At 42.3% G+C, this 25,986-nt stretch overlaps 1 protein-coding gene across 1 annotated transcript; it reads left to right on the top strand.

The window, feature by feature from the left end:
* The first annotated feature begins 12,908 nt into the window (after positions 1 to 12,908).
* Positions 12,909 to 22,322, top strand: LOC134579377 (uncharacterized). Its single transcript, XM_063438654.1, has 2 exons — positions 12,909 to 13,243; positions 21,541 to 22,322. Exons 1-2 carry the CDS (start codon positions 13,021 to 13,023, stop codon positions 22,131 to 22,133), a joined length of 816 nt encoding a protein of 271 aa, XP_063294724.1. The 5' UTR covers positions 12,909 to 13,020; the 3' UTR covers positions 22,134 to 22,322.
* The last annotated feature ends 3,664 nt before the right edge of the window (positions 22,323 to 25,986 follow it).

Below are 25,986 nucleotides of genomic sequence, written 5' to 3'. Positions count from 1 at the left end.
CTAATAATATAAAATATGTAGAGTGTAACATGCTTTCTGATTACGGTTTGGTGAGTTTTAACTACATTCTTTTATTTTACAGCTCCAGAGGGAAGAAGCAAACATCTTTGATGAGTCTCTGCATAAGAGACTATTGGATACTGAAGGGCTTACTGTAAAGGAAGATCTCATCACAGCATCATGGCATCATCCAAGCCATAGTCAGAAGGATAGCAGGCCTCTTAAGAGTAAAGAGCAGCTAACAATATCTGATAATAGGCCACATGAGCAATTATTATGTATCTAATTAATGGACAACATACTTTTTCACTTTTTTGTTAAAGGGACACTATAGTCACCCAGACCACTTCAGCTCAATGAAGTGGTCTGGGTGTCAGGTCCCTCAGGTTTTAACCCTTCAGATGCAAACATAGCAGATTCAGGGAAACTGCTATGTTTACATTTGGGGTAAATCCAGCCTCTAGTGGCTGTCTTCCAGACAGCCACCAGAGGCGCATCTGCGACGCTGGAGGCATATTTCGCCTCCAGCGCTCAGAGCATTCATAGGAAAGCATTGAGAAATGCTTTCCTATGGACACTTTGAATGCGAGTGTGGCACTTGCCGCGCATGCGCATTCAGCTCTGCTGACAATGGACGGGGGAGCTGACGTCGGCAGAGGAGGAGAGGTCACCAGCGCCGAGGGAGCCCGGCGCTGGATTAAGGTAAGCTGCTGAATGGGGTTTTAACCCCTTCAGCGCCACGGGAGAGGGACCCTGAGGGTGGGGGCACCCTCAGCGCACTATAGTGTCAGGAAAACCGCTTTGTTTTCCTGACACTATAGTGATCCTTTAAGTTAGAAATTAACAAATATTGTTTATTTTTTATATACTGTGACTTATAAAAAGATGAAAACTCTTAACAATTTTGAAATCTACAGTAATTTGTCTGTGCAGTCAAATGTGTATCTGAAATTAACGTTAACCTGTTAATTATTGTAGACCACTGAAGAGCAATCCCAAACTGGGACTCTACCAACCAATCCATTACTGTTAGGAAATATGGCTTTGTAACAACCTATGCTAATTTATGGTGCACATAGGTCCCTTTGTCACAGTGCCTATGCATAGTTTAGCTTATAACTGTGATGACTTTCAAAAGGTAGCAATAAGCAGAGTAAGACGTTGCTCTTTGAAGGGACACTATAGGCACCAAGACCACTTCATCTCGTTAAAGTGGTTTGGGTGCAGTGCCCATGTCTTCTTAACCCTGCAATGTTAATTATTGCAGTTTCAGAGAAACTGCAATAATTACCTTGCAATGTTAATTCACCCTCTATTGGCTTTCTACCAGACAGCCACGAGAGGCACTTAAGGGTCTAACTACGTGAAATGACACTGGACATCCTCACGCTTTGCATGAGGACAACTAGGGTCTTTAACAACCCTTTAGAAAAGCATTGAGTTAATGCATTCTGATGGGGAAGCCCAAATGCGTGAGCAGGAGGGTCCTGCTGTTGGCGGAGCCTGACCCAGTAATCAGGTAACTGACAAAAAGGGTGCAGTGGGAACTATAGTGTTAGCAATACAGTTTGATACTATAGTTTTCCTTTAAAACAAATGGTCTTTACCCTATTTCTACATTTATATAGGGTCCCTAAAAATCTAGAATGCCAAAAAGGCATAATTAGCCTCCGGGCATTTTGGCCTACAGACGAAGAGAGACGGCCGCTCTCCTCACCCTCTACTCCCTGGAGCAGGCTTGTCAGTCTCCTACCCCCCCTCTCCCCCTCCCCTCCCCATTTCTGACCGGTGGGGGTGATCCCAGTCCACCCCCAGGAGGCTTTACTGCACTGTCTACAACAACGACCGAAGTGTAATGAAGTGCCATCATCTCAGGTGACGCACTCAGAATGGCAGCGGCCGCGGGGGTCCCCTGCATCTCAGGGGGTAGATTTGATATTCTGTCCAGGCTGGATGAAATCTTCAAGGACTTCTGGCGCAAGGTGGAAAGTAGGATATGCCACGCTGGCCCCAGCCAAGCGGGAGATAACTTACCTCAAAAGCCTACTCCGAAGCCACAACAGAGATCAACAGCCCCTGCGACGCATCACGTCTCAATATGGCAGCGAGACAAGCTGCAAAGTACAAGCAAGAGAGCACTGGGCGCTCCGACTAGGGATTCCACGCTCAGATGACGGTCCTGGAGAGGTCTCTAATAGGGTCATGTGGCTCATCCTGCCGAACCCGGACTAATCAAGGATGCCTGTCCAGCTCTAAGTTCTGGGACTCAGATACGCTCCAGACTGGTATAGGCTAGCTTGACCTCCTGGACTGTGTGTGAAAGCACTCTCAGACCACTATTTTACCCTCTGTCTATTAATTAAGTTGTGGAATCTCACACATACAGTTCAAGTCCCACTGTCTGCTCTCTAGCCTGACTTTCACCTACTTCATCCAATGCCTCCTTTCCTACTAAATAGCCTGATAGGAGTCTCCTGGGGAATACAAGCACTAATGTCTAGCCTGATTACTACACTTTATCTATTTTCCAAGCATATATCACTCTTATGTTTCCACAAGTAGTAATCATTGTGCCTATGGCCCATGCATGTTTAGCTAGTTATCCAGACTCCAGTGTTTCACTCATGTTACATTTAAAGGGACACTGTAGCCCCCCAGACTACTTCTGCTCATTGGAGTGGTCTGGGTGCCAACTCCCACTACCCTTAACCCTGCAAGTGTAATTATTGCAGTTTTTCATAAACTGCAATAATTACATTGCAGGGTTAACTCCACCTCTAGTGGTTGTCTACTAGACAGCCACTAGAGGTCACTTCCTAGTTTCTAGCACAGGTTTCCTATGCTAGAGCGTCGCTGGACGTCCTCATGCTGTGTGATTTTGATTTTTGATTTTTTTGATTTTTCAATGCTTTCCTATGGGGAGACGTAATGCGCATGCGTGGCATTTCCACGCATGCGCATTAGGTCTCCTCGGCCGGTGGGCGAGATTAGTCTCGCCCACCGGCCGACGTAATCATAAGGAGGAGCGTCGCGGAGGCGGAGACAGCTGCGAGGGACATCGCCATGTCCCAGGTAAGTCCCTGAAGGGGTTTTCACGCCTTCAGTAACCGGGGATTGGGGGGTGGGAGGGAGAGGGACCCTCCAGTGCCAGAAAAACGGATCGTTTTTCTGGCACTGGAGTTTCCCTTTAATGTTGATCATCTCCCTGGTTTCTTTTCATCCAATCTGCCTGCACCTAAGACACAAATGACCAATATCTTGTTTCCTAGATTAAGCATATTTGTTAGAAAAAAAAAATTTGTGCAGTCGCATTCTATGCCACACTATTGTCTATTGTCTTTAAACTGCCAGTATTTGCTTTTGTGGCAACGCCGGCTTGAATGTACCTCCTATGCACAGAAAAAATAAAGAACTGAAAAAAAATTAAAATAAAATAACAACAGTCACAGTGTAAGCAGTGTTTATGTGATACAGTCACAGTGTATATGTGATACAGTCGCAGTGTATATGTGATACAGTCGCAGTGTTTAGGTGATACAGTCACAGTGTAAGCAGTGTTTATGTGATGCAGTCACAGTGTAAGCAGTGTTTAGGTAATACAGTCACAGTGTAAGCAGTGTTTATGTGATGTAGTCACAGTGTAAGCAGTGTATATGTCATACAGTCACAGTGTAAGCAGTATTTATGTGATTCAGTCACAGTGTAAGCAGTGTTTATGTGATACGGTCACAGTGTAAGCAGTGTTTAGGTAATACAGTCACAGTATAAGCAGTGTTTTGGTGATACAGTCACAGTATAAGCAATGTTTAGGTGATAGAGTCACAGTGTAAGCAGTGTTTAGGTGATACAGTCACAGTGTAAGCAGTGTTTAGGTGATACAGTCACAGTGTAATCAGTGTTTAGGCGGTACAATCACAGTGTAAGCAGTGTTTAGGTAATACAGTCACAGTATAAGCAGTGTTTTGGTGATACAGTCACAGTATAAGCAATGTTTAGGTGATAGAGTCACAGTGTAAGCAGTGTTTAGGTGATACAGTCACAGTGTAAGCAGTGTTTAGGTGATACCAGGGCCGTCTTTAACAAGAGGCAAACTGGGCAGCTGCCCCGGGCCCTGTTGCTCCTGGGGGGCCCAAAGCAGCTGCCCTGTGGGCCCCCTGCCCGCAGCCAGGTCTGAATAGCCCACGGGATACTAAGAAATATTCCGGTGGGCTGCTGCAGGTGAGGTAATCAAGGGCCCCCGGCCCTTTAAGAGAGCTCCAGACCGGGCCTCTGTCTTCCTGCCTGCTGGGAGGAAGTGTTGTGAGGTCACTTCCTCCCAGGAAAGGGGGGGGGGGGCAGGAGGGCAGGATCCAGGGGGCCCAAGCAAATGCATGCCCAGGGTCCAATCAATGTTAAAGACGGCCCTGGGTGATACAGTCACAGTGTAAGCAGTGTTTATGTGATACAGTCACAGTATAAGCAGTGTTTAGGCGGTACAGTCACAGTATAAGCAGTGTTTAGGCGGTACAATCACAGTGTAAGCAGTGTTTAGGTGATATAGTCACAGTGTAAGCAGTGTTTAGGTGATATAGTCACAGTGTAAGCAGTGTTTATGTGATACAGTCACAGTATAAGCAGTGTTTAGGCGGTACAGTCACAGTATAAGCAGTGTTTAGGCGGTACAGTCACAGTATAAGCAGTGTTTAGGCGGTACAGTCACAGTATAAGCAGTGTTTAGGCGGTACAATCACAGTGTAAGCAGTGTTTAGGTGATATAGTCACAGTGTAAGCAGTGTTAAGGCGGTACAGTCACAGTGTAAGCAGTGGGTTAATCTGGTATGCCTAGTGCAACACACAGGAATGAGGGAGTCTGACTGGTAAATGGAGACGCTCAAAACTGGATATAGGCAGAGATTTCACCAAAACTCTGTCTGAAAATATGAAATAATGAAATTAACACCGTGGGATCAGTGTGATGAATCCAGGAGCTGGTCCATTAAAAAGGCTTTGGTTAAATTTTTAGAAGATCTAGGATGGATGGCAGTACTTATATATATGGAGTGTATACCTTTAAATTTGCTATAGACAGAATCAATCTGATACACGCCAAATGTTATACTTTATATGGAAAAGATATTGACCATTTCATGTATAGGAAAACAGTATGAGGAACTGTTTCCTAAATTGTACTGAAATTGGGTGTGAAAATTAGTGTATAATGACACAGTAATTTGTGGTGTATACACCTTTAAATCCGTATAGACATAGTGAGTGGAGTGTATACCAAATAATTTACTTTGTGATCCAAAGATCTTATAAGGTAGAGATGCAGTGCAATTAGCTGTATTCTGTAATATAGTGCAATCAATAAAGTCCAATATATTGAAAAATAGCATCCATTATATTAAAAATGATAAAAGATGAGAATTGCAAATAATACAACTTTTTATTTAGGCAAAAGTGACTGTGCCAAAAGTATACAAAGTACTAAAATCAATGAAAGTTATAAAAATATAAAAATAACAGCCAGGGATGGTTGGATGCTTTTGTGAAGATAATTCTTGGTTTGGGATCTAGAATATTGGTGAGTGTAGGATCACTTCTTAGTATATTCCAATGTTTGTGTAAAATCTTCTCTATAGTGCGTGATTGGTAATTGAATTTGGTTATAAAAGCAGGTGTTGATTGGTATGTGTCTGGGTTTTTCTCTTTCTTCTTCCCAAGAGAGGACACTCTGAAGAAGAAAGAGAAAAACCCAGACACGTATCAATCAACACCTGCTTTTATAACCAAATTCAATTACCAATCACGCACTATAGAGAAGATTTTACACAAACATTGGAATATACTAAGAAGTGATCCTACACTCACCAATATTCTAGATCCCAAACCAAGAATTATCTTCACAAAAGCATCCAACCTGCAACTTATGTTGGCCCCAACCTTAAAATCCTCCCGTGACATCCAGGACAGTACAAGGACCAAAGGCTTTAGAAGATGCACCAAGTGTGTAGCATACAAGAACAACCCCTCCTTGGAACTTGAAGTCACTAAGTTTAAATCCACAAACAATATGGAAGAATACAACCTACAAACCGACATGAGTTGTGACACAGTAGGAGTTATCTACCTGATCACATGTCCCTGCGCCAAACAATTTGTGGGGAGAACAAAGAGATCTCTTAAAACCAGAATAGCGGAACACATACGCAACATCAAGAAGGGACTGCAGACACATAATCTCTCCAAACACTTCAAAGAGTTCCATGAAGGAGATCCCACAAAACGTAAGTTCTTACCCATCGAAAAAGTAAACGTACATTGGAGAGGTGGGGACATGGAAAGAAACTTAGACCAAATCGAAGCAAGGTGGATCTTCAACTTAGAGACCTTGAACATAGACTTTGAACTTAATGCCTTTTTATAGATAGCACTTTTATCATATCTACCATCATTTTTATCATCATTTTTTATCATTTTTCACCACTATTTTTTGTGCGTAATTTATTTATTTTTTTATATTTATTTTTATTTTTATTTATTTTTTTTATATTTTTTTATTTTTATTTCTATTTTTATATCTATTTCTATTTTTATTTTTATTTTTATATTTATATTTATTTTGTATTTTTGTTTTTTTCATTATCCATTTTTTTTTAATCCATTAGTGGGTTGTGTGTTTTCTTCTAGTTTTATATCATCCAGTTCTCGTACATATAGAAACCCTTTATATATCCTCAGTATTTCACAATATTTATTGGAACAACGCACTATTTGCACTTTACACATAGGTTCTCTCCCCTTCTTCCATTACAGCCCCCCAGTAATAACTTGCTCTCACGATCTATATAATCATCTAGGACCCCACATAATTAGACCCTGTACCTTAGCATTGTATGGATTTTGGGTATCTGCTACTATACTTATTACAATGTCTTCCCAAATGTGCACTTTTATGCACACTTTCTCTAGTAAGCTCGTTATCACTACTACCAACACTAACATCCATCCTGAATTTTCCTAATTTAGAAGAACAATTTTCACGAGTATATAAAAGTATCTACAACACGCAAAGCATACATTGACCTTTTCATTTTTTATACATTTTTTATAATTGTCTTTATTGCTCCCTCAAATGTATTCCCAATCTACACAAAGCCCCACGGACCTATTTTATAGGCACCCAAAGCGTCATTTATGGTCCCAATGTCTCTCCACTAGTCAATCCCAATTTTTTTATTTGTTAACTGAAAATATTTGTTCAAATTGGTATACCATGATCAACAGCTTAGTATACCATCCCCCAAATCAACCATTACCGAGATCATAAAGAAATGGTTGCCAATCGGTCCAATTAGGTTGAATTGCACTGCATATCAGGGTTACCTAATACAATCTTGGGTATCTGTAACCACCTCCACTATAATTTTCCTAAATGTGTATCCTTCTAATGTGTATATTCTTCTGCTATCTCCACAGGATATTTTCAACATTATTATTCATCTATGATTTTTATTTATGATTTTCTTTTTTTCTTTCTTTTTTTTTCAATTCTTTATTTTTGTGTGCAAGTGCTTGACAGACATATTTAACGTGCCACAACAGCACACATACACTTTTCATCATAGACAGTATCTTGGCACATGGAAGTTGCACATTTTTTATATTAGACATAAATGACTAGGATACGGAAAACATAAATGGTTGATACTTCATGCTTATCCAACTAACAATATACGGGGTAGGAGTAAGAGTTGTCAGATTATGCAGGCTTAATCCAGTGATTTATGACATGAGTATTTGTACGATTTGATACAGGAGTAGTTGAGAACACAGGCAGACCATATACAGTGTGGTTGTTGGCTATGCCAAGGATATTACAATATAACAAGGTAGGTATATCTCAAACGTTGGTACATTTTTAAGCAGTAACTATCTTGTGACATGCTGGCTAGACATTGCTTAGGTAGGGCTACTGGAGTCGGGCATATCGCTGTCGGCTGACTTAGGTCAGTGGGTGCAGTAGGCAGGACAGTCAATACCGTTGCGGTGCGGAGCCAGGGGTACTAGGTCTTAGGCGACAAGGATGTAACTTAAGGCTGCGGCCTTCTGTGATGCGTAAAGTTGGGCTATGACTCAAAGATAATATGTTGGACCTGGAGACACTGCGGTCTAGCTCAATATACAGTGACAGGGATCTGCAGGCATTTGCAAGCATCTCAGGTACTCATCTGAGTGGCGGTTGAGCTTCTCCTCCCTGTCTGGGGCCATCGTCAGGTGCATCGCTTGTAGGCTTGATGTAGCATGGGGAGGGTGCCTGGTGAAGGCTCTGTGCGGTATACGCTCATGGCTCCCCTAGTTGCAGACCGAGGGTTCAGGAGCTCTTCCAGCCCCCCTCTCTCCCCGGCTGTGGTAAGAGGTGACATTGTCTCTGAATTTGTCCTGTGCCATCCTGTCGTGCTCCTCCGCAATCAGTGCAGTCGTGTCGGCAGATCGCGCACGTGGCTTGCATGCGGCAGCCATCTTGAGGGGTGCTGCTTGGTGAGTATCAGCTGCAGGGTGGTTGCTGTAGGCCCATAGTGGTGTGTTAGTGGCCACCTGTGTAGACCGGGATGACCCCCCCGGTCCAGAGGGGGGGGAAGCCAGACGCCGTCCGGAGACCCGGGAGAGCAGCCGTCTCGTCCCGGCTCAAGCCCCTACACACTCCGGGCCCCTGTCGGGCCACTATTGGTTCCAGGCACGGTCTTTAAAGGTGTCCTCTCGTACCTCGTCAGTTGGGGATCAAGGTGGTCACCGTCGTGGTTTTCAGGTTAGATTTGGCCTGCAGTTAGTGCCGGTTTTCTGGCCCCGGAGCGGGAGCTCAGACATGGCACGTCTGATCCCTTCGGCGGTCAGGCCCCGCCCCTTTATTTATGATTTTCGATCTTCCTTTCACAACCATAACGATATTTATTTATTTATGTATTTATTTTCAACATATTTAATGTGAATTGATCTCTTTTTCATGTTTCATGAGTATTCTGAATGTCTTCTAACAAGTATAGTACCTCATAGGTATAATATATATTTCTGAAGGTTCCTTATGGTCCCAATATTTTAAAGTGTTCAATGATTTTAAAGTCTTCAAACATTTTAAAGTCTTCAACTATTCAGATAACTCCAATGATGAATTTGTACACCTTAAAAATATGTCTGTATTTATATATTTCTATATCTGTATTTTTATTTTTATTTTTATATTTATATTTTTATCTTTCATTCTATTTTGTGTTCATGTATATACATTTCAACTACATATTCATGTATATACATTTTAACTGCATATTTATGCACATATCATAATTAACAATGTAGTATACCATCCTCTGAAATAATCACCAAAATATCATGAATTGATTTAAATTGTTTTTAATCAGTTTTAATTAGTTAGAATTGTATTTAAACCATGATATACCGACGAATCCTCATCCTGTCTCTGATGAAGTGGGGCTGACACCCACGAAACGCGTTAGACCACATCACAACCAGCGGGGTACGGACGCAGATTGTAGAACCAGCAGCTGTTTTTTTCCACCGAGCACAGAGCACTCTGAGACCAACCGGCAAACAACGTGCAGCACCCAGAGTGAGGTCTGGGACGCACCCCAACCTCACGAACAGCCGGCAGATAGTAATCGTTTCTGCAACATACTATCCACATCCATCCAGATCAGTACCTGTGGTTAAATCGGAATCACCAATACAGATGTGCTGGTAACATTCTTGCAAACCATCCCTGGCTGTTATTTTTATATTTTTATAACTTTCATTGATTTTAGTACTTTGTATACTTTTGGCACAGTCACTTTTGCCTAAATAAAAAGTTGTATTATTTGCAATTCTCATCTATTATCATTTTTAATATAATGGATGCTATTTTTCAATATATTGGACTTTATTGATTGCACTATATTACAGAATACAGCTAATTGCACTGCATCTCTACCTTATAAGATCTTTGGATCACAAAGTAAATTATTTGTTATACACTCCACTCACTATGTCTATACGGATTTAAAGGTGTATACACCACAAATTACTGTGTCATTATACACTAATTTTCACACCCAATTTCAGTACAATTTAGGAAACAATTCCTCATACTATTTTCCTATACATGAAATGGTCAATATCTTTTCCATATAAAGTATAACATTTGGCGTGTATCAGATTGATTCTGTCTATAGCAGATTTAAAGGTATACACTCCATATATATATAAGTACTGCCATCCATCCTAGATCTTCTAAAAATTTAACCAAAGCCTTTTTAATGGACCAGCTCCTGGATTCATCACACTGATCCCACGGTGTTAATTTCATTATTTCACAGTGTAAGCAGTGTTTAGGCGGTACAGTCACAGTGTAAGCAGTGTTTAGGTGATACAGTCACAGTGTAAGCAGTGTTTAGGTGATATAGTCACAGTGTAAGCAGTGTATATGTCATCCAGTCACAGTATAAGCAGTGTTTAGGCGGTACAGTCACAGTGTAAGCAGTGTTTAGGTGATATAGTCACAGTGTAAGCAGTGTTTAGGTGATACGGTCACAGTGTAAGCAGTGTTTATGTGATACAGTCACAGTATAAGCAATGTTTAGGCGGGACAGTCACAGTATAAGCAGTGTTTAGGTGATACAGTCACAGTGTGAGCAGTGTTTAGGTGATACAGTCACAGTGTGAGCAGTGTTTAGGTGATACAGTCACAGTGTGAGCAGTGTTTAGGCGGTACAGTCACAGTGTAAGCAGTGTTTAGGTGATACGGTCACAGTGTAAGCAGTGTTTAGGTGATACGGTCACAGTGTAAGCAGTGTTTAGGTTATATGGTCATAGTGTAAGCAGTGTTTATGTGATACAGTCACAGTATAAGCAGTGTTTATGTGATACAGTCACAGTATAAGCAATGTTTAGGCGGGACAGTCACAGTGTAAGCAGTGTTTAGGTGATACAGTCACAGTGTAAGCAGTGTTTAGGTGATACGGTCACAGTGTAAGCAGTGTTTAGGTGATACGGTCACAGTATGAGCAGTGTTTATGTGATACAGTCACAGTATAAGCAATGTTTAGGCGGGACAGTTATAGTGTAAGCAGTGTTTAGGTGATACAGTCACAGTGTAAGCAGTGTATAGGTGATACAGGCGCTTTATTCTCCACAGTCACGGTAATTATGGTTACCTCATAAGTATTACAGTCACTCACATCGGTTGAATTGGCACATGGTTACACATGTGAGCAGTAACGCCACGTCAAGGCTTCAACCCTTGTTACTGACCATTCACACACACCATATTTTTCATTCATACACATTCGGTACTCCGGATGTTTTGGGCTACACCTCCCATGATGCTTTGCCAGCATTGTACAGCGCTACAGAATCTTGCTGGCGCTATATAAATAATAAAATAATAATATTAATAAAAATAATAATAATAATTATGGGAGATGTAATTCACAGCATCTGAAGTGCCTAGGGTTACCTACCTCTGAACTAGATGATGATAACGTAAACAATGTTGAAGTCGCTGTGCTAACTGGAGAAGCTTATCACGTGCCAGATGCCACTTTAAATTCAATACTCCACCCTGAACATGAACATCAAACATGGGCCTCTTCATCCGCCTCGTGTCCCAAAGGAGAACATGCTTGTCAGAGTTGTCACACACAAAATGAGAATATGCAGACTTGCGTGCCACATATATACAGCAGACAGACACGAAGATTGTGGAAGCCACACAGTATTAAATAAAATAATTAGAAGTACTATAAATACACAATGCACATAAAGACGGAGATTACAGAATTCAGTGACAGATGGATTGGGTTGCAGATGTGGGGCTGTCCCTCTGGCTGGGGTGCAGTGACCGATAGATTGGGGTGCAGTGTCTCATCCGTCCCTGGTGAGTTACTCGATGGCTGGGCTTTTGAAGCAAAAAGCATGCCAAGGCTTTGAGATCTTTAAAATAAAAATGTTGTTGTCAAACTAGGATTATACACATCTAGCACTCTGGCCCCACATACTTTGCAGCCCTCCACACCCATCTAATGCACAGACCCCCCAAATCTGACGCACAGCACATCCATCCAATACACTGTCCTCCCACATCTAACGCACAGCCCCCAATATACTGCAGACTCGTCCAAAATACTGCAGAGACCCCCCGCAGTACTGCACAGCGCCCCCAATATACTGCACAAACCACCCTCCCCCAAATACTGCACAGGAGGAGGGGGCGTGACTTTCAATGCTCTTCTCCCAGGACCGCTGGGGAGTCTGTGAGAAAAGCAGAGGAAGTCACACCCCCTCCTCCTGAAATCATCAGGAGAGGCTGGCTGACTCCACAGTATGTTGGCGGCTGCTGCTCCTGATGGCCCCTGTCCACCCCCTGCCCCCCCACCACAGCGCCCATAACATCCCCACTACAGCTCCCCTCCCCCAATTGCACTCCATATCAGCCAAACCACAGCCCCTTTCCCAAATTGTACCCATTAACCTACTACAGCCCTGTCCCCTTACTCAGCCCGTCTACTGGCTTTAAAAGTGTAGAGTTTGTGTGTGTGAGTATGTCTGTCTGTGTGTGTCAAATCAGCATGTGTGCCTGTCAGTGAGTGTGTCTGTTTAGGTGACTGCCCCCCTTTTCAATTACATGGGTAGGTGGTGTTTCTGCTCTCCTCTCGGTCCAATGGGCCACTTTACTGACCTAAGGCTGCCAAATCTTACACAAAAATAAAAATATATACTGTCATGTCTAATGCTAAGCGATTCCTTATTCCCTTTTTATTTTTTTTATATTTTACTATTTGTTTATTTGTGTCACTTCCTGTGTGATCAAGTTAACCGGAAGTGAGGAGGGTGGGGAAATTCCTTCCCAGCGTGTGTCACTGATATATCGGTCCTCTGTGTTTATCATCTCCGAGCCGGCCATAATAAGATCAAACAGGCTGAGTTCACCAGCCAGGCTCGGAGCCCCAGTGGACAGAGGTAGAGGAGGGAGCCCGCCGTTATCTGCCAATGGCAGGACCTCAGATGGAGGACAGCGCTCTGGACATGGTGACATGTGAAGATGATGGCGAGGATGAGGAAGGAATACAGAATGGTGCGGAGGAAGATGAAGAATGTCAGGAGATCATTGAGCCCGCAGAGCTGAAAGCAGAGCCTGCTGAACAAAGTGACACATTGACCCCCCAGGAGGAGGAAATGGAAGAAGAAGCTGAAGCTTGCGCTGTGGAATCTGGTATTTTATTCCCCATGTTAACCCCCTTAAGGTTTCTTTTTACAGGAGGGCAGGACATTGAGGACCAGAGCAAATTTGGGATTTACTGTTTGCTTTGTATGGTGCATTATTATTATAGCACTTATTCTAAAAGCAGTTTAGGACTTTAGGCAGCATAGCTACTAGTGCACACTGTACTGGCTGAAAAGGCTTAGTGCCATACCCTGGTTTAATGGCTTACTAAAAAAGCATTGATTAGCAGAGAGTGTAGGGCAAACCTATTCTCAACCCATATCACATGAGACACTGGAACTTCTGCTTAAGGAATATCTAAAGAGGAGGCTTCCCCAAACACTGGAGACCCAGGAAAGGTCCAAACCATTTGAAAATGGTTTGATGACATTCTCTGAGAAGGGTCCTCTTTGTACTAGTACCACATTCTGAGTAAATGTGATGCTTAGACTCCCCATTTAAATGAACACTTTAAGCACTGAAGACCTAGGTAATGTCCAAACTTTTTGAAAATGTGCTTAGACTCCCTATTATTTGAAGCAGCACTTTAACATTACAGCTACAGTGCACTGTAGTGGCTATGGCACTAGGAGTGGCCTGGCAAGTTTGACTATTTACAGTGGGGTGTATATATATATATATATATAATGACAAATTTTTTTTACGCGTATTCTTTGGGGTTGTATGAAAAAAAAAATAGCTTGCAAAAGCGGCAGACTTTTCGACTGCAACCTTTGCAAGCACTCTCTCTTCTCTTTTCCTATTCTTAGAAAGTATTGTTGTGCATAAAAGTGAGAATACATTTTTAGGATAAAAACATAATATTGCTTTATTATAAATCAAATGTAAGAACCCATATTATAGATTCAAAAAGCGCAGTGGCGAGCTACAGCATTAATTAGAATGGAAGATATTTTAGTTGTTAAAGGCTAAAATATTTGGACCTGCTTGCAAACTGTGGTATGTGGGTATGTATGTACAGTATGTATGTATACCCAGTTTAAATGGCTCTCAAACTGCTTTTTGGTGATTCGTTTCCCCCTCCCCCCCTCATTATAAATGGTGAATTGGTTTCGGAAAGTTGGCAGTAGTCTGTCTACGCTATGCCTGGCTGTGCAGGACATAGCTTATTGGCTGAGATAAATCCTCTGATGCTGTCTGCCTATGACGTAGCTCTGCACTGCTTAGTTTACAAAATCCATTAAGGGATACAGCTGTAATCTAAGTAATATGCAACATAGTGTTATCCTATTTACCATCGATATTTCACCGCTATATGATTGATCTCACAGGAGATAGTAGTGTATTAGACCGTGAGGAGTCAGGCAAGGCCTAGACAGAACAGGGACGTGTGAGGGTGAGTGTGTATATATAGAATGGTAAGGAGGTCTTTGAATGGTGGCATTTTAAGGGGCAAAGGGGTGGGTTAGTATAAATAGGTAGGCAGCTTACAGGATAGCAGCCATCTTAATTATCAGTTGGTAATTGCGTGGTAGTTGCTTCCTAGTGTACCCGCTTGCCAAGTGCTGTTTTTGACATGGGTCAGTATGGATGTCGAGGCTGTCCTTTCTTCCCTCAGGGCTGAGGCGTGACAAGATGGGGGTCTGCACCTGCAGGTTCAGCTATCTCGTCTGCAGGCCTTCGCGGTGAATGCCACCTCCCCGCTCGGTGGTCGCGGGGGTTCCTGGAGGCGAGCTCGGCCACCTGAACATTTCACCCCGCCTGGGGAGCCTAAGGGCTCTCCTGGGCTCAGCAGCGCAGGCCCGGCCTCGCGGATCGTTGGTCTGTGGCCTCAAGGCTTCTTTAACGTCCACCGCGGGCTCCTGTTACTACCTTGCGGCGGGGCAGTCCGCTGCATCCCATGCCCATTTCCAGTCTCCTTCCCCAACCCCCCGCAGCTGGAGCCGCAGTCCCACTTCCCAGCACGGCTACACAGGCAGATGCCGCTCCTGTGCAGGCTGGATCTTCGTGGGGGGCCACCGCGGCTAGATCATCTCGCATGGAACTGCCACGTGCAAACCGCGGACCAAAAATGTGACGTGAATCAAGCCCCCATAACTGAGAACAACCCAACGTGCGTTTCGGTGCTATCCTGCTTGCACCTTCGTCAGGGAAAACCGTGAACTGAGAATGATCTTTATATAGGCCGAACTCATGGGCCTATGAATGATGTCCGTGTCCCTCAAGAGGTGTAAATAGTATCCTACATCCTCGTAGTCAGCCAATAGAATCCTCGAGGGTCGTGGACATGCCCAACCACGTCATTATGATTGACAGCACAGAGACATCTCCATTCAGTATTTACTGGGCATAATGGGTATTATTGCCATGACATCATAGTAATCCTGCTCTCTTTAATTTTGGCCAACAGGGTACATTAGCGATGCATATAGATATAAATGTTGTCACTATCAAATGAGTATGAACCCATCCTTGATCTAGATACAATGGTACTCTTTGGTAATTACGAAGTATTGACACATCAAGATGAACTAATAAAGTAAAAAGCTCTAAAGGATCAGTAGAGTTAGAATAAGTAAACAAACAAAATATGACACTCTATAGACTAAAGTAATGGATACATCTCACTGGATACCCCCAAGACAGTTCGATTTGAACTGTCTGCGATAAGTATTGATGTGGACTAAATGTCCCAATAAGTAAAGGGAATATGAGGAGTAAGTATAATTCAAAAGTAGCCTTTATGAAGAATCTGTAGTTAATGTCACATATATATTCTGCTTGTGATCGTACATTATTGTATTCTGTATAAACACATGTGATGGCTAAATCTTAAGGAAAAGGGTGAAAAATAGAACTTTTACGTTCAGTTTAATACAGGGCTCGACAAATTCCAGGTTGCCATGGCGACTAAAAAGTTTACCCTAGCGTCTGGGATTTGTCCGCCTTTTACCTAAAGTGGCCGGCTGGGCAAACAATGGAGCATGGAGGCGGCTAGTTCAGGAAGATGTATAGCCGGCCGCTCGTGGGAGTTATGTAGCGGGCAGGCTGGGGCAGTGCGTTAGTGAACGTTGTAGCCGGCCATCCTGGGAAGTATGGAGGCGGCCGGCTAAGGAAGTTGTGTACCCGGCCACCCGCGGGAGCATAGAGGCAGCCAGCTCAGGGAGCTTTGTAGCCGTCTGCCTGCCCGCCCGAAGTATGGAGGCGGCAGGCTGGGGCAGCGTGCGAGGGAGCAGTCTTCCTGCAGCTCCTCTCTGCTCCCTCGTGCTGTGTAATGATGCCGGTAGCCGGAATATGATGCCATTCTGGCTCCGACATCACTGCAGACAGTGCGAGGGAGCAGAGAGGAGCTGCTGGAAGATCACTGTTCGCTCGCACCCAGGAATAGCAGCCCCACTGGATCCCAGGGAAAGTCCACTCAGCTCTCCCACAGATAGAGAGGCTGGGTGGATTAGAATTAAAAATATAAGTGTGTGTATATTAGGGATCGACCGATTATTGGTCTGGCCGATGTTCAGTATTTTCGGCAATATCGGTATCAGCAAATAGAGATGCCGATAATACATACCAGGACCGCCGGGCCCATGACAAGGTCCTGGTGGGCCCGCAGCAAGCTCTTACTTACCTTCCCAGCAGCACCCTTCAGCTCCCCTGTGTCAATCTCGCGAGTCCCGCTGCCATCAGTGTTGCCACTAGTTACCATGGCAACGCTCCACGTGGCACACTGGCCGTGAGATTTACATAAGGGAGCTGCTAGGAAGGTAAGTGCTTGCTGGGCCCCCACTGCACAGTCCATTCCACCGGACCACCAGGGAATGCTATATCCCCCCTCCCTAGCCAGGTAAGAAGCAGGGAGGGGGGGACTAAAAAAAATAAATCGAATATTTAAAGGGACACTATAGTCACCTGAACAACTTTAGCTTAATGAAGCAGTTTTGGTGTATAGAATATGCCCCTGTGGCCTCACTGCTCAATCCTCTGCCATTTAGGAGTTAAATCCCTTTGTTTATGAACCCTAGTCACACCTCCCTGCATGTGACTTGCACAGCCTTCCATAAACACTTCATGTAAAGAGAGCCCTATTTAGGCTTTCTTTATTGCAAGTTCTGTTTAATTAAGATGTTCTTATCCCCTGCTATGTTAATAGCTTGCTAGACCCTGCAAGAGCCTCCTGTGTGTGATTAAAGTTCAATTTAGAAATTGAGATACAATTAATTAAGGTAAATTACATCTGTTTGAAAGTGAAACCAGTTTTTTTTTTTTTTCATGCAGGCTCTGTCAATCATAGCCAGGGGAGGTGTGGCTAGGGCTGCATAAACAGAGAGTGATTTAACTCCTAAATGACAGTGAATTGAGCAGTGAACTTGCAGCGCAATGATCTATACACTAAAACTGCTTTATTTAGCTAAAGTAATTTAGGTGACTATAGTGTTCCTTTAAAATAAAAAATGCCTCCCCTCTTTCCCCTCCACCCCCCCCCCCCATTTTACACAAATTACATACCTACAGAAACACAAACTCTGCCTTATATACACACACTACACAAATACACTGCATTCACTATATATACACACACTACACAAATACACTGCATTCACTATATACACACACTGCATTCACTATATACACACACTGCATTCACTATATATACACACACTACACAAATACACTGCATTCACTATATATACACACACTACACAAATACACTGCATTCACTATATATACACACACTACACAAATACACTGCATTCACTATATATACACACACTACACAAATACACTGCATTCACTATATATACACACACTACACAAATACACTGCATTCACTATATATACACACACTACACAAATACACTGCATTCACTATATATACACACACTACACAAATACACTGCATTCACTATATATACACACACTACACAAATACACTGCATTCACTATATATACACACACTACACAAATACACTGCATTCACTATATATACACACACTACACAAATACACTGCATTCACTATATATACACACACTACACAAATACACTGCATTCACTATATATACACACACTACACAAATACACTGCATTCACTATATATACACACACTACACAAATACACTGCATTCACTATATATACACACACTACACAAATACACTGCATTCACTATATATACACACACTACACAAATACACTGCATTCACTATATATACACACACTACACAAATACACTGCATTCACTATATATACACACACTACACAAATACACTGCATTCACTATATATACACACACTACACAAATACACTGCATTCACTATATATACACACACTACACAAATACACTGCATTCACTATATATACACACACTACACAAATACACTGCATTCACTATATATACACACACTACACAAATACACTGCATTCACTATATATACACACACTACACAAATACACTGCATTCACTATATATACACACACTACACAAATACACTGCATTCACTATATATACACACACTACACAAATACACTGCATTCACTATATATACACACACTACACAAACACATACACTGCATTCACTATATATACACACACTACACAAACACATACACTGCATTCACTATATACACACACTACACAAACATGCACACTGCATTCACTATATACACACACTACACAAACACGCACTCTGCATTCATTATATACACACACTACACAAACACGCACACTGCATTCACTATATACACACACTACACAAACACGCACTCTGCATTCATTATTTACACACTACACAAACACGCACTCTGCATTCATTATATACACACTACACAAACACGCACTCTGCATTCATTATATACACACTACACAAACACGCACTCTGCATTCATTATATACACACTTCACAAACACGCACTCTGCATTTATTATATACACACTACACACACACTCTGCATTCATTATACACACACTGCATTCACTATACACACACCACACACACACTGCATTCACTATATATACACACTACACAAAGACACACAGCTCCCCTGTCTAAACACACTGCATCCACTACATGTGGCATGTATGTTTTGTGCATTTACCTTTTAGAAATATTTTTTTTTTTCAAAATGGTAAATGTACAGAATATTGGTAAGTTATCGGCCTGAAAGTTTACAGATTATCAGTATCAGCTCTAAAAAAAAAATCAATATCGGTCGATCCCTAGTGTATATGTCAATGAGTCTGTGTATGTGTGTGTCTTTTTAGGTACCTGCCCTCCTCCGATCACATGATTGGTGTTTTTACTTACCTTTTTTCCCCACACTGTCCCGCCTCCATAGCTGAGATCTTAATGATCTCAGCTAAGCCAATGCTTTCCCATAGGAAAGTATTGGAAGGATATTAACATTCAGCGCCTCTGGTGTCTATAGTGTCCCTTATAAAAATTTAAAAAAGCTGGCTCCTAGGTTCCAAACAAATTTGTCAAGCCCTAGTTTAATACTTCGGATATTATGATATGTTATGTTATGTAGAACCATCATCCCCCTATTGGGTAGTAAATCAATCTTGCCAGCATCAGCCTATCCGATAGTTAAGTGAATAACGGGAACATTTATCAGGGATATGGAATAGATATCATGTACACTGCTCAAAACAATAAAGGGCATACTTAAACAACACAATGTAACAATGTCAATCACACTGCTGTGAAATCAAACTGTTCACTTAGGAAGCAACACTGAGTGACAATCAATTTCACATGCTGTTGTGCAAATGGGATAGACAGGTGGAAATTATAGGCAATTAGCAAGACACCCCCAATAAAGTAGTGGTTCTGCAGGTGGTGACCACAAACCACTTCTCAGTTCCTATGCTTCCTGGTTGATGTCTTGGTCACTTTTGAATGCTGGCGGTGCTTTCACTCTAGTGGTAGCATGAGACGGAGTCTACAACCCACACAAGTGGCTCAGGTAGTGCAGCTCATCCAGGATGGCACATCAATGCAAGCTGGGGCAAGAAGGTTTGCTGTGTCTGTCAGCGTAGTGTCCAGAGCATGGAGGCGCTACCAGGAGACAGGCCAGTACATCAGGAGACGTGTAGGAGGGCAACAACCCAGCAGCAGGACCGCTACCTCCGCCTTTGTGCAAGGAGGAACAGGAGGACCACTGCCAGAGCCCTGCAAAATGACCTCCAGCAAGCCCTCCATGTGCTCGCCAGAGTTAGCCTGACTGCCATTAGGTACCGAGATGAGATCCTCAGACCCCTTGTGAGACCATAGGCTGGTGCGGTTGGCCCTGGGTTCCTCCTAATGCAAGACAATGCTAGACCTCATGTGGCTGGAGTGTGTCAGCAGTTCTTGCAAGACGAAGGCATTGATGCTATGGACTGGCCCGCCCGTTCCCCAGACCTGAATCCAATTGAGCACATCTGGGACATCATGTTTTGCTCCATCCACCGTCACGTTGCACCACAGACTGTCCAGGAGTTTGCAGATGCTTTAGTCCAGGTCTGGGAGGAGATCCCACAGGAGACCATCCACCACCTCATCAGGAAGCATGCACAGGCGTTGTAGGGAGGTCATACAGGCACGTGGAGGCCACACATACTACTGAGCCTCATTTTGACTTGTTTTAAGGACATTACATCAAAGTTGGATCAGCCTGTAGTGTGTTTTTCCACTATAATTTTGAGTGTGACTCCAAATCCAGACCTCAGAGGGTTGAAAATTTTGATTTCCATTTTTTTATTTTTGTGTGAATTTGTTGTCAGAACATTCAACTATGTAAAGAACAAAGTATTTCAGAAGAATATTTAATTCATTCAGATCTAGGATGTGTTATTTTTGTGTTCCCTTTATTTTTTTGAGCAGTGTATATCCAGATAGTCTATAGATTTCGTACATTGCATGGCCAACCTATGTGTTCAGATATAGATGTGTGTATAAAAATACCTAACTAGAGCAGAAAAATAATACTTAACTGTTAGAATAAAAAATCGATATTGTGAAAAGAATGGAGTCCACAAGTTGTATACATACTAGAAGATTACTGTACAGTCGTGGAGTGAAGACATATATTTATATATACTATTAATATTGAAAAAATAAGGGTATAAACATTGTATAGAATAAACTTAATACTAAATAAGTTAAATATGATACTGATTATAGAAGCTTCCTATAATCGGCAACAAATGAGTTTGCGGGGCACTCCTTTCGGATAGGGGCTGCCACTGAGGCATCACGCCTAGGGTTGTCTGAGGAAGTTATCCAACCGATCGGGAGGTGGGAATGTAGGAGGTTCTGCTTTTATGTTCTTCCAGCTGGACTGATTCTGTTTTCCCTTTGGTCTCCTTAGGTGCCAGAAGGCGGGTGTGGGTCATCGGTCAGTCCTACATTTATTGGGCACAACAGCGGGCTGAAGTTCATCCCGGGGGACTCCAACTTGGTCTGTCGCTGGCGGTGGCAGAGGTCCGTTGGTTCGGTTCCCGGGGTATGCAGTGGAAGCACCTGTTGCCTGAAATGGTCCGGTTGGCTCGCTTATTCGGCATTCCTGATGTGCTCTTGATTCATCTGGCGGGGAGCGCTCTTGGCACTATTCCGGTGTGGCATCTGGGTAATATGATCCTGGAGGATTTGGCAGAGTTATTGCTTAAGTTCCCCGGGCTTTGTATAGTTTGGTCCGAGGTGCTATCCCGGAATTATTGGAGGGGGGCAAGGGACCCCAGTGCTGTTGAACGGAGCAGGATCAAGCTGAACAAGCGTGTTTCTAAATTTGTGAAGAAAATGGGGGGGATCACAGTGCGTCACCGCATCTTTGAGCAAAATGCAGCAATGTTTTTTAAGAGTGATGGGGTCCGCCTGACGGAGGAGGGGCTGGATTTGTTTAATCTGGCATTGCAGGGTGCGTTGGAGGAGGCCATGGCGTTGGTGTCTGGGCTGCCCTGCTGATTAAGGGGGTAAACCAGCGTGTCTTGTGGCGGTATATGGCCCTTGTCAACTGTGGGTTGGATCAGTGGTCCGTGGAAAGTGGATGGGTAGGGCTATCCCTCCCCTAACCTCAGGTACAGTTATGGATAACGGACGTGCCCAATGAGCCAATAATCGGCTAGTGGTTAGCATTACGAGAATGGATGGCCCATGAAAGAGGGGAAAGGGCAGCTGCCCTCAGTTATGTTTTTGGTTGGCAAGGTGGTACTCAGTGATGGATATTCTAAGGTTTTATGTTATAAAGTTGAAGTTCAAAGATTTCTATAGTTATATTTTAATAAAGCTGTGGTCTATTTACTCCAAAAGCAAGTCTGTGGTTCTTTATTTCGGGCAAGAAGTGGTTGAGGGTTATGCCCATACACATTTACCCTCTACCTACGCACAAGCTTTTTAAGGTGCCTCCACCGATGTATTGGCGTTTTGCACCGGTAGCACGCCCAATAACTTCTGTCTGACTCTGCTCCAAATAGGGACTTCAACAGGGTAGAAAGATGTAGCAAAAACATTTATTAGAGAGGATAATAAAATCTACCGTCCAACGTGCTTCTTTCTTATAGCTATACTCCATGTGTTAAATTCATTCTAAAAGAAGAAAATGTATTGCAGAATTATATATATCCTCTGTGTAATCGGAATGTGCTGTTTATTGGGACTGCATGCCTATATAATAGATCCTTTTCAATATCCCATACTCCATTATCATCCCTGAAGAAGTGAGTGCAGGCTCACGAAACATGTAGGATCGACGGAGAAGATTGGGACCAGACCAGACCTCACACAGACTCATCAGGAGCGACCGCATTTATTCATTACGAGCGGATGCAATTACTTTCACTTTCCATGTGAGCGGCCGCAACATATTCTATCGGCAGAGCACGCTCCGCTCCGGCAGCTACCAACAAAGGAGACCCCCCATGTATCAAGACAGCCACGGGGGGGGGGAAAGAATTTCATCTCCACTACCCTGTACAGCTCCACAACGGGACTCCCTGGCAGTCAGCCAGCAGCACTTACTAATTGGATCGTTTGTAGCAGTAACAGCTTTGATAGCTGCAGCAGACCTTACTCTCTTCAAATGTAATCAGAAGGATGTCAGCACAAACACATCCCCAACAGCAAGCTGTCAGCAAACTATACTAGGTTGTTCTCCCCCCCCCCCTTTATTTTTTATTTTTTATTTATTTATTTTTTTATTTATTTTCTTTACAGTACTCTGGTTTTTTTTCTGCCATTCCACTCTCATTTTTATTTTTCCATATTTTTTATTCTATTTTTTATAGTATATTTCTATTTTACCTTATATTTCATTAATTGGCAGTCTCTCTCTTTTTTTTTTTTTTTGCTATATTACTTAGTAGTGTGCACACTCAGTATAGCAATAATTATTGTACAAGGTTTTTTTGTCATTGTATTTTAAATATATTTTTAGACTTCATATAAGATTCAATAAATGTTTATTATCAACATGTGATTAGACTGTATTTTTTGCGCTACCTTAACCATTTTCAGTGTTACTAAGTATAAGTTTCTAACTTTAATCTTTGGTTTCATGAAAAAAAAAAAATTTCATGACACTTTTTTTTTTTTTTTTTATATGAACACATTTAGTAATTTTATATATACATACCTTTAAAAGGGAGCCCATATATATGAGTTAATAGTGATCATCTATTTCAATATTTGTTTTAATATATGTACCATTAAGGAATATGTATCAGTTATATTACGAATCATAGGATAGATGATACATACATAATAGTGTACAGCCTGTATAACAGTGTAAATTTGTTGTCCCTTCAAAATAACTCGACACACTGGCACCTAGAGGGTTAAATGCCGACTTTGACCTTTTTAATGTTCTATAATTTACGGTTTTACAATGTATGCATCTCATATGTTTTTATCTTCATTTAAGTTATATTTTAGTCCTATTTCATGGTTTATTCTAGTTATCTGCCTGTTTTCCTATCAATATGCTTATTATTAGGTATCTGCGTTTACATGCACCTGTAATCAAAGTTTGGCTATTATTTAATTATCTATTTGTTTATTTTTACATTAACTTATGCTTTAACTTTTTTATAACTCCAGGAGAGTTTATACATTCATTATTATGCAGGTTTTATATAATATCTTTGTTTTTCAATCTAGCTAATTTTGTTTATTTTTAATTTTTACTACATTTCCCACATTCCCATGCTATGAGGTGGAGTTATCTTACTGCCTCATAGAGCAAGCTAAACTAATCACCCCCCTAACTCCTCTCCACTCTACACACTTCCCCTCCTTCCCCACAGTATCCCTCCAAGACCACGCCCCCTATGATGTCATGACACATGCCGCTCACATGATGCAGGCCATGGACGCCATATTGGTACTCCCATACAATGTGCTGATTTCAGTGTTTATACTGCTAGTTTTTAAGGGAGAAATACCTCATTCACCTCCCCACCTTCCACTCTTAGTCTGTGAAGGATTTTCCATGTACTTGCCTGTGGGCCCTCAGTTAAACCCTCTCCCTGCTGTTTAATGCCTGTATCCGTTCGGTTCAAAATGTATAAAAGAAATGTATTCGTTTACCAAACAGAGACCACACACCCTGGGTAGCAATCAGCATTAGAACACAGAGAAAGCGCAACTTAACTGCTACTAGGTGGTCACCATTCGGCATACGAACACGTGGCGAGAACAAAGGATGGCGGCCATCTTAGAACTCACGAACGCGGTCAGCGGGACTTATGCAGGGATGGCCTGGAACTATTTTCGGCACGGCAACCATGCGAACGCCCGGTCCCCACGGAAGTCCTGGATGAATACGTTCCCCTCCACGAATCAAACTGGCGTTCGGTAGATAGAATCTACCGAATGAGGGGAACATTCACAGGTAACCAGCTACACCATACGAATGGTGGTTTTCGTGTAGTTAGATGCGAACGGAGACCGGCTCTTGCTACTGATTCTATGGAACTCCAGATCGGATACCTCCACATGGCAAGCCGGTCAAACTTCCACACGATGCGACACGGAAACTACCGAACGGAAATTCGTGAAATTTGGATATATGACCACCAATAACCTCAGCCAGGGATGTTGAAATTATGTTTGTATGTTGTATAAAAAGTACTTTTCTGAAATTGTTAACTGTAAATGTTCTGGCCAGCAGATAATTGAGCTATGTGTATTGTAAGAACTCAATTATCTAGCCTGGCCCAGAGGAGGAGTTTTATGTTGCATAAATTGTGAGTTCTGTGTGCCAGTAAATCAGTCTTGTTCCAGCATTAAGCTTTGGCTCGTGTGTGGATTATTTGGCGATACCAGCAATTTATTACTCTGTGGATTACTTGGTGATTTTATTTTATGGGAAGAAGGGAATGCTTGACGGAGTAACGGATTGTACCGTCACATAGTCCCTTTGTTTTTGTTTGGTTTTTTCTCTCAATTTCAGCTGCCCCACACACAAAAGAAAGTGGCAGCCATCTTGACACTCCTATTATGGAGATACAATTATAATATTTATCTTCTTTTAAAATGCAATTTTATTATAAAGTTATTTTTACACTTTAATGTATCATTTTATTGTACCTTCTCTGCTTTTTGCTACAAACTAAGTTTTATTCATATCTAAAGGTAGATTCCAGGTTCAGTTGGGAGACCCCCCTTCCTCAACCCAAACGGAAAAGTTGGGTGAATAGGCGGGTTTCCCTCCCAGAACCCTGAAATCAAAGGGAGCCACCAGGTTGTACATAACAGGGGGTAACCCACATTGAAAATTGTTAAACAGAAGAAAGAAAGATTCTAATTCACCAGCACAGAT

The sequence above is a fragment of the Pelobates fuscus genome, chromosome 12 (assembly GCF_036172605.1).
Source record: "Pelobates fuscus isolate aPelFus1 chromosome 12, aPelFus1.pri, whole genome shotgun sequence".
Lineage (NCBI taxonomy): Eukaryota > Metazoa > Chordata > Amphibia > Anura > Pelobatidae > Pelobates > Pelobates fuscus.
The sequence above is the reverse complement of the archived record's forward strand: the minus strand, read 5'-3'. Positions and strand labels throughout refer to the sequence as shown.